This window comes from Myotis lucifugus, unplaced genomic scaffold (assembly GCF_000147115.1).
Source record: "Myotis lucifugus unplaced genomic scaffold, Myoluc2.0 scaffold_3808, whole genome shotgun sequence".
NCBI lineage: Eukaryota > Metazoa > Chordata > Mammalia > Chiroptera > Vespertilionidae > Myotis > Myotis lucifugus.
Genome location: NW_005874856.1, coordinates 1 through 10264, shown reverse-complemented (window position 1 = coordinate 10264; position 10264 = coordinate 1). Strand labels below are relative to the sequence as shown.

The following is a 10264-nucleotide window of genomic DNA, read 5'->3' as shown; positions in this document are numbered from 1 at the left end:
CAGCAGATGAAAGCCAGCGGAAAACATGGCCAGGACACTTCTTAATATTCATACTTATTGACTACCTGGCATCTGGCACCCAGCACCGCATCCAATTACATGCTTGTTGAAAAGATTTCTCTCCTTACACATTTAAATAATGACTATGGGCACAATTTTGGTGTAAAGATACAAATTAAAATTTGTTAAAATGGCTCTACCGGATACTTGGGAGGCGGGCGATTGTCACCACCTCCATTTAAAAGCACACAGCACCAGCCACAATAAATATTTAATGTATCGTTTGTGAAGACTAACGAATATACTTTGGGCCCATAATGTACAGGACATTAGCGGCATTTAGTTCTCCCATTTATTTTACAGATAGAGAAACTGAGGTCTAGAAAGGAGAAGGGACTTGTCCAAGCATAAGTTACATTTTTTTTTAAATGACTCAGGGTTATCGTGATTGCAAATAATTCCTCAATCTAATGGCCCTTTGCTTTCACTATAATATTAATGAGCCATTCTTCTTAAAAGAATGACTCATCAAAAGCAGGGCAGACTGACAAGCAGCTTTTGGGATGGCACTGAAATATTCCCATTCCAACCACAGTCGATTTATGTCCAGTTTGTGCTACAAGACCACTCACCCTGGGTCCAGGCCTAAACAGGTTGAGATAAGTGAGTACAGCCACTTGGCACCGCCACTGTCCTTTAACCTGCCACCACTGGGGAGTCTGCTGCCTTCTCTGGGACCCCTCTTCTCCTTCCACCTCCATAGCCAACCAGGAAACTCAGACTAAAGAGGGTGACCCCAGAGATGAGACAAGGAAAAAAGAGCTAATTTGGAACACAGGTATCTTGAGTCCCAATTCTTCATGAATCCCACATTGCCAGGCATTCCTTTGAATTTTAAAGTGGGTGGGGAGATTGAAAGCAGGAGTCATTTCCTTCCGAAAATGCATTGCCTCTTTGTTCTGCTGTGGTGGCATCAGAAATGGTGAGTTTTGTGAATTCAAGAAGAAAAAGAGAGAGAGGGAGAGAGAGAGAGAGAGAGAGAGGGAGAGAGAGAGAGAGAGAGAGAGAGAGAGAGAGAGGAATATCTGTGTGTTGCCTGTAAAAAGAGTTCCAACTGCTCCCTAATAATCAACCAAGGGAAATGCTGAAACTCCCAATTTCCTTGGATTGACTGCTTTTCACCCCCAGGGCTCACTAAGTACCTAGAAGGAGACTGGTAGGTTGGGCCTTTGGCTGGACCCTCCTGGCTCCACACTCGCTCTGGCAGGCAGGAATCAGGTCTGCTGCATCCTCAGGCAGGAGCTGAGATTTGGGTTGGGGAGGCTTGGAAGGCCATAGCCACGTAAAGTGGGTCAGAAATTCTTAAGCATCGGAGGAAGGCAGGGAGCAAGGTAGCGCTATGCTCTAGCTCAGTGGTTCTCAACCTTGGCTGCACATTAGAATCACCTGGGGAATCTTTTTAAAATCCTGATTTCTGGGGCCTCATCCTCCCGGAAAATTCTGTTTTTTTTTACTTAATGGTGGCCCCCACCCATAACCAAAGAAACAGAATTCCAGGAGGACGAGGCCCAGAAATCAGGATTTTAAAAAGATTCCCAGGTGATTCTAATGTGCAGCCAAGGTTGAGAACCACTGCTCTAGCTGCACTTCTCAAACTTTAATGTGCGTATAAACTACCTGGGGATCTGCTAAATTGAGTTTTTGATTCTCTTCGGAGTGGGACCCAAGTGTCTGCATTTCTAACCAGCTCACAGGTAGTGCTGATGCTGCTGGGCCACAGGGCAGCAAGGCTCTTACAGAACCAGGGCCTCAGAGGCCCTGAGTATCGCACACCAAGCCCTGATCCCAAGACGTGAATTCTCTCCAGCAGAGCAGATCCTGCTCTTTTGGCATTGATGAAAGGTGCTCTCTTTTTGACCAAAGAAAGCTGGAAGGTGGGCAATTAGCAAGATCCTTCTGGTGTTCTTGATCTTGGTAACAACCTGTTATAGCTGAAAGAGCATTTTTAATTAGGCCAAATTATCCAGTTTGGCGGCACATAGAAATCAAAGCCCCAGCTGAAATGCCTGTTTCATTTTGCTAGTGTGGAAATGGCTATGTGCTGTGATTTTTAAGATGTTAAACACTGCCTATGGGCATGTTTTGTAGGGAAATAAACACATAGCCCAATAAAATGTATAGTGTGGTTTTAATATATTGTATCCTCACTTATTTATGAGGAAAATAAACACACAAGCCAATAAGCTGTGTATTATTACTTTAATATATTGAATTTATTTCATACCTATATATTTTATGAGGAAAAATAAACTAATAAGATCCATGATATTATAATAACACGTCTAATTGTTCTATATTAATTTATTTATGAAAGAAATAAGTGCAATTTAACATGACATAAGATTATTTAATGCAGGAGGTGAATTCTATATGAAGACAGTTTAAGGGATGAAATTTCAGCTGAATAAGATGTGTGTACTTCCCACACTGAGGGTCCAGTTAAAAAAAAATATTCAGAGGCCTGTCTGGTCCTATATGTAATGACCTATGCTGGCTTCTGGCTTTTCCTGACAGTTGTTGCCTGTTGGTGCCCGGGACTCCAAGTCCTCGGCCTGTTGGTCCAGGGGAACGTCTGGGAGGCCCAAGAAATAAACTGATTTTGGAGACTGGCAGCGTCTGCTAGGAGGTAGCCCTGCGGTGTCTATTTCTGGGCCCGAGAAATATTAAATAAACCTAAGGAGGATGGATTGCTTTCCAGGGCCCTTTAAATCTCCACGTTCCCCGGAAGAAAGCAGAAGGCAGATGGGGAAGATCGATCCTGGCTTCCCGCTTACGGGCTTTGCAAGTAGCCAGGCCTGGGAGGTGGGGGATAGGAGACAGTGTTGAGATGGCAAATGAAGTTGTTGGCACAGACAGGTAGGTCTGCATTTGGAGAAAGCTCTGGGCAGGCTACAATCCCAGAGCGAAGGATCAAAAGCCCGAGTCGCCCAGGCGCACCCGGGCCTGCAGACCCGGCGCGCCCCCTCCCCTCCCCTTCTCATCCCCACGCGGACTCTCCGTCCATCTCGCGTCCTCGGCATCCATTGGGCTCAATATAAAAAAATAAAACAAAAACTGGAAGGAGACTCCCTGGCTCCCTTTCTGCACTGGCGTCTGAACGATCCAGAAAGGAGAAAGGGGGTGCGGGACCGGTCCCCCGGGCGGGACCCCGCGCGTCCCGAAGCTGCCGTCATGGCGGCTCTTCCTTCGCCTCCCCGCCGCCCGGCCTCAGCGCCATTTTGAGCATCATCCTGGCTTCCCGGTCTCCCTCCCGCACTCCTCGCTCGTCCTTCCCTCCCTGCAGGCCAGGCGCCTGCCGACGCTGCCCGGGCTCCCTGGGCTGGTCGGCCCGCCGCCCCTCGGACCCTCTCCCAGCCCCAGAGCGACTGCGGGGACGAAGAGCATCGGTGCCGGCCCCGCTGCGTTGCTCCCGCGGCTCCTTCCTGCCCACGTGGAGGCCCTTTATCCTCCCGGGGCCGGAGCACGGGGCACGGGGCACGGGGCCTGCTTCCCGAGAAAAGCCCGGCGCCCACTCCACTCCTCCAGGCCAAGCCTCCAGGCCTCGCGTCCCCAGGCGCCCTGCGCGCCGGGAGCAGCCCTCCACCCGTTTGGAGCGCGGCAGCTCGGAGCCCGGGCCCCCTCCCAATTCCATGGCGTCTCTGCGGCCTCGGCCCGGGCTCCCACGCGCGTGCCCGAGGCCTCCGCTCCTTGCACCCTCTCGCGTGGGCCGCACACCTCTCCCTGCACCGCCCACCTTTCCAAGCCGAGGCCCGGAACACCCGCGCGGGGCCAGAGGCCAGCGGTGGGGCGGTGGCGAGGTGACCCAGCCTCCAGCAAACCTCCCTGCGCTCTCAGAGCTGCGGGAGGAGCAGCGGTGGGTGGCCAAGTGGGGCCATTTTTGTACCACGCGGACTCAGCCAGCCCGGGACCAGACCAAGCCCCGGGAGAACCGAGGGCGTCAGGCCGGCCTAAGGGCTTCGGGGGAAGGGGCTGCGTCCCAACACAAGCACTCGTGTTCGTATAATAAAGACATTTATTTAATCTATGAAAATAATGTACAATAAATACTTTCCCCTTTTCCTATTATTAAAGAGTTTTAATAAATAATCTACGTCCTAAAACTTAAAAAAAAGTGGAAAATAGGCTCCTCTAGTTCTTTTTAAAGAAAAGCCCCGCCCCGCCCCTTACAGTGTAATGATTCCTGAGATTTCGTTGGAAGGAGTCTACCGAAAGGAATTTTTCTGCGGTTTCCAAAAGACGCCCGAGTACCCAATATTTTAGAGAAGAAAGGACGTGGATTAAACGCTAATTCAATAATACCTGAATTTTAGCAAAATACATAAAGAAGTCTAGACCACTTGGGGGCTGGGGGGTCCTGGGAGGCCCTGGGGTGGGGGGCAGAGAGGCCGGGAGGAGACGGTTAGGGGAACTGCAGGTCGATGGCACAGAGGGTGCTGGTGAAGAAGTCCAGGTCCTCCTCGGAGAAGGGCACAGGGCTGTCGAGCGAGCCCTGCAGGCTGGGGGAGAGGCCTCCGGACAGCTGGAGACAGGAGTCGGCCGCGAAGAAGTTGAGGTCGGGCAGGAAAGGCGAATCCTGCCGCTCAGGGAAGGCGTCCTCGGGCAACAGCTCGGGTTCCAGCCCGCGGGCCCCGCGCAGGGCGCAGCCGGGGCTCGGCGTCCCCGCGCCGTCCGGGCGAGAGGTCAACGGCGGGGCGCACGGAGCGCCCAGGGGGCCTGGCGCGACCTCGGACGGGTGAGAGCAGGCTTCCCGCGCCGCCCGCGGGGCGGAAGAGGCGGCCGGGGCTGGCCGCGGGTTTCAGAGGCGGGCTCGCCGGGGTTCCTCTAGGGAGCCCGGGGCAGGCTGGCTCCCGGTCGGGCGACTCTCGGTGCTGCGTCTGCCGCTTGGTGCTTCATGCGGCGGTTCTGGAACCAGATTTTGACCTTGCCTCTCGGTGAGTCCAGTAAGGCCGCGATCTCGACGCGGCGCGGCCGGCACAGGTACTTGTTGAAGTGGAATTCCTTCTCCAGCTCCAGCAGCTGCGTGTTGGTGTAAGCCGTGCGCAGCCTGCGCGCCCCGCCGCCGGCCGCCTCCGCCAGTCCCGGGCCATCTGCTGGGAAAGCAGACGGAGCATCAGAGCGGGCCGCATCCTCCTCTCAACCCCAGTTCAGCTGAAATAAAAGACTCTTCCATCCGCCAAAAACAGGAGCAGCCGTGCCCCTTCCTTCCCGCCCACCACAGCCGCTCGCGCTCATGGCTTTTCCCTTCTTTCCCGTCCCTCTCCCTGCACAGCCGGCCCAGGTCAGGGCAAAGCATTCAGAGAGCCGCCCACGGGCCATGCAGGGGTTAGGACCGGCTCCCCTCCGCCCCCAGAACCTCAGAGCCTCCCCAGGTCCTCCGAGTGGACCCCTTAATTCGGACTCCACGCAGGGAGGGGGTGTATAAAGAAAGATGGTTCCTCACCTCCTTTCCTCCCTAGATCCTAGATTCCCCCTCCCGTGTAAGAGCTGGGGGAATGGGACCGAATCTTCCTGTCCTCAGATTCAGCCCCAACAACACACATGCATCCCTCCTCACAGATAAAGGGCAATCGAATTCTCTTCTCCCAGCAGAGAAAAAGCTCTTCCCCAACCAGCTTCCAAAATCTGCTGGGGGGGAGGGGGGGGTGGGAGATGGAATCTGGCAGCGGCCAGGCCTGAACCCCAGCGATCTATTCTGCTTCCCTGTCACTGAAACCAACGGGGCTAGGAACCCCAACAGGCTTGCCACCTTTTCTTCCTCCCCCATCGCTCTTTCTCCCCGTCTTCTAGCTGCCCTTCACCCCACTCCTACCCCTTTTACTGACCTGTGGGCGAGCCGACCCCGGAGGCTGGGACCGAGGAGGCGGCCGGAGGAGACGTGGCCGATGGGCTGGGTTTCTTGGCAGATTTCTTCTCTTTCATCCAGGGGAACTCGGGGGCCAGGGGGGCGGCGGGGAGCGGCGGCGGCGGCGGCGGCGGCAGAGCGGGCCCATCTTCGGCTCGCTTTTGGCTCCCGGGTCTCTGAAGGGTGGAGGCGCCGAGCTGGAGGCTGGGGAAGGTTTGCTCGAAAGGAGGAGGAGGAGGAATTAATGTCGACTCCTTGATTGATGAAGTTTGAAATGTCTCCAAGACAGCGGGGAAGGAAGTCAGACACTCGGCGAGCGATGGCTGGCTGTTTATAAACCCAATCTCCCTCTCAAATTCAAAATTCATGGCTTTCAATGGTGGGGGAGGGGGCCTGCTGGGGGGGGGCGTCAGGAGGGAGGATCGGAAGGGACCCCCCCTCCTGCCCCCCCCAGGTTTATGTGATGGAGCGATTTTGGGAGGGAGGGATTTTGCTGTCTCTCTCTTTTTTTTAAATTTGGGGCCTTTATAATTGTATATTGCTGATAAATACAAGCGTATGGGGACTCTCTCTATTAAACCCAGGACTCTGGCGAAATTGCAGGGAATTCGTGGTCACGGGACCAGACTCGGCCAATCGCTGGTCTGGGCCTGGTGGAAAACAGAGAGCATTATTTGCTTTAATTGATTCAAAAACTCTAGAGGACCCCCGACCTGGACACCATGAGCCCCCCCAGTCCTTCACTCCCTCTCCCCAATGCCTCCCTTTCTTCAAAAAACAAAAACAAAAAAAACACTAGAGGACCTTTTCCTCATCTCCTTCAGAGAATTAAGATCCTCCAGAAGCCTGGAAAACAAAAGTATCTAAGGGAGAGATTTTCCTCTTTTTGAAATATTTTAATAGCGTTAATTGCTTTCTGTGCATGGCCAGCAGCATCTTCCTCCACCCCCCAAAAAAGAAGGTTGAGTGAGGATCTCAGTGTGGCAGGAAGAGGTAGTAAAAAGAGGCTTCCCCGCCAGCCTTTGGGAAAAGTCCGTGTTAAGGTGCAATAAGGAAGAGAAGAGATTTACAATCCTCAGCACCACTATCCCCATCCCACCCTCCAAAAGCAACAGATAAATCTTGGAAAATCGACAGGCACTCCCAGGCTGACACAGAGGAGTGAGATAGATGGTGAGAGGCCCGTTTGGGCCTCTGGCCTCCATAGCTGTGTGGTCTCAGTTCCCCTTCTGCCCAGTGTCTGCAGCATTGCCCCTGCCCCTACGTCCATCCACCTGCCTTGCTCACCTGGAGGCATCCGCACTCCTCTCTGACCCGCCCCCTCAAGGGTCAGGGTCTAAATGCATAGAACCACTCAAGCCTCAAGCCTGTATCTGTATCTATACCCAGGAACACGAACAAGAACCAAGGTGGCCACCCATTCATTTCACTTAGAGCATTCTCAAAGTTGGGGGTGGGGGGTGGATTTTCTCCCCTAGAACAAAGAGATGCCCCCTCTCATTTTTATCATTGTGCTAGTTAAAAAAAAAAAAATCACTGTCAAGAAAGAATTCCCTGAACATGGAGGGGGTGGAAATAATGACCACTGAGATGATATTCCTTTCCTGGCCCCGGAGGGAATTTTTGGGTTTTTTTGTTTGTTTGTTATTTTAAAGGGATCCAGATAGTCTGAACTTCAGGGAGTGCTGTAATTTACTGCAGGGAGGAGGCACAAGACTGAGGGTTCCAAACAATTGGTGGCAAACCAGATCTCAAAGCAGAAAATGAAAAGTCGATCTGGGGGAAGATTTTTAAATAAGTGGGTCAGAGGGACGGAGAGGAGATGAGGCGATCAATCTTAGCCCCCTGACAGCTCCCTCGGATGGCATCAAAGAATTTGGCTCTTTGGGAAAGCAGAGGGAACAGCCGAAATTCCCCATCCCTTTAAAAGGCCTGGGGGTGGGTGGTGTTAGCACAAGAGAAAGGTGATTCTGGGAGCTGGGGAAACAGATGGGGAATGGGGACAGAGGGTAGGGCGCTGAGTTGGGTGGAAAGTTTGTCTGGAGAACTCCCACGGCTCTGGCCTCCCCTCCCCCTCCTGGCTCCCAGCTGCCCAGCCCGGAGGAGAAGGCTGGTTAGCAGAGACATGGCCACTCAGCCGGGAGCTGGAACTAGAAACTTTCTGTCAATGCAAACAGCCGCGTGGGTGGTGGTGAGTATTCATCCGCGTGGGTTGTGGTGAGTATTTAAAAAGGACCGAGATGCCTGCATCGGAAGGTTGGGGCTGGAGGAGAGCCAGTTGGAGGTGGGGGCTGCGGGGACAGGGGGTGGCCGGTCTGGCAAGCTCTGAAAGGCTCAAAAGAGAACTGCTATGAACTGGACAAACTGGCCAGAGACGGTTATGTCCAGCTCAGCTCCAAAGAAAGCACAATTTACCGTTTGGAGGTGTGGATGGGGGACGGGGGGGGGGGGGGGGCGGGAGAGGCTCAGAAGGATCGGAGCGGTGGTTGTCTGCAAGTTGTGCAGTGAGGCCTGAGAGCGGGCTCTCTCTCAGCCACCCCCTTGAGAAGCCCTGAAAGTTTTTGCACGGGCTCTGGAGCTGGCTGCAGGGTCCAGGGCTTCTGCCGCACCAGCCGGCCAAGCCTGCCCCTGCAGGAAATACGGCTCTCCCTAACCCTGCTGACAGGTTTTACTGCCAGATTAGAGAACAGCAGAAAACTTGGGTGTTAAAAGGGGCCAAGAGAGCCCTCCTTCCCGGAGACACGGCTTCCCCGCCCCCTGTTGTGCTGTGAATCTTACACACAGATATTTTCGCCATGACTTTGGCTGCTGAGCTAGCGCTGGAATCTCGCAGAAAAAAAAGGGGTGGGGGACACCAAGCTAAGTCCGCCCTTATTTTTCTTGTTTGCCAACCAGCTTTAAGCCAGAGCTCTGGTTTTCAAGCTCGAGCTAAATTCTCTCTCTTGGCCTACCTCTCTCCTGCTAAATGATCAATCCACGGCACCCCCAGAGCCAAACATGGCGCCTCATCTAGTTACATCATTCAGAAAATGTTATTCAGGGAAGAGGGGAAGGGAGAGAGAGAGAAAGAAAAACCCTTGAGCGTTATTTGATCCCAATCAAACTTTGCACGCTCTTATGCCTTTAAATTATAGCCTGACCCAATGCTAAATTGCTTGCCGCTTGGATGAGCCGAGTCCAGTTAAAAATCCTACTGGGGGGGCGGGGATGGGGTGTAGAACTCAGGTTGCTTTTTTTTTATTGTTATTTATTGTTGCATAAAGACTGTAATTACTAACCTTGGACTGCCAGGATGCAACATAAAAATGAAAATCAGCCCTCTCTTTAAGGCTGAGGGCCTGCAAAGATTCTCACCGACACCCCCGCCCCCATCACTTCCACCAAATATATGCTCCTAATTAAGCAATGCCTGCGCATCGCTTACAATTAGAATTATGCAACTCTTCAGCAAGCCGCCATCGCTTCCCTTTCAACGAATTAGCTCCATATTTCAGCCGCCCTGTCTCCTCGCTCTTATCGACTCCAGCGACGCAGCGGTGACATTTCATCTTTGACAGACCCTCTCTATCCTCGCTCCAATGTGATAAAACTTTTATGGAACCACGACTAAGAAATGAAGTTTTCCCAGGGATCGTGGAAACAGAGTCGCACATTAGCCTGGGGACTATTTTATTTACGCTTCGACCCAACAGCTTCTCCCACCCTCCGCCTCTGCCCGTCCCCTGGCTGCCTGGCTGGGGAAATCAAAGGGGCCTCCTTTCCCTCCGCCCCCAGTTTTATTTAGTAATTTAATTTCACTTTGGTTTTAAGGTTTGACCTTAGAAGTCCAGGCCTCAGATTTTTTTTTTTTTTTAGATTAATCATTTTCCTTTGTTTTCATTTTAGACCCAATGGTGGTTGGGCTTCGGGTCACGTGACGACTTCTTTGTCGCTCCGGAAGAGAACTGTGAAGTTTAGGTTGCGTGGAAGGAGCAGTAATCTGCCGATTTTTGTTGTTGTTATTGGGGGGCGGGGGGCGTAGGGGCAGGGGCTGGGCAAGGAAGTTGTAGCCAAAGGAGCAAAAAGACAAAAGGTCAATGAATGATAAAAATGGAGAGGCAAAGAAGCCAAACAGAAAGACCTAGTGCACCCCAAGAGTCCTCCTTCCTCCCAACTTGTTTCTTAAATCTTAGCACAAGGAGTTGGCAGGATGTCCTAGGCTCCTATGAGAAAAGCTATATAAACATGAGATACAGCCAGGGGAGGTCGGCGCCTGAGCAGTGGGCGAAAAGGCCAAGATAGGGTCTCCAGTGTCCTCATTCCCTTGGGGAAAATTTGGCAGTCAGCAGCCTCCCTCTGCTATCTAAATTGGACCACCAGGAC

The 10264-nt window shown here is 52.7% G+C and overlaps 1 protein-coding gene across 1 annotated transcript; it reads right to left on the bottom strand.

Moving 5' to 3' along the window:
• Positions 1–4054: 4054 nt before the first annotated feature.
• LOC102429591 (homeobox protein Hox-B2-like) lies at positions 4055–6270 on the bottom strand. Its single transcript, XM_014450794.2, is given in 4 exon segments — positions 4055–4834; positions 4836–4943; positions 4945–5147; positions 5883–6270. Coding segments are annotated over 4 exon segments (1074 nt in total). The 3' UTR covers positions 4055–4459.
• Between the last annotated feature and the right edge of the window lie 3994 nt (positions 6271–10264).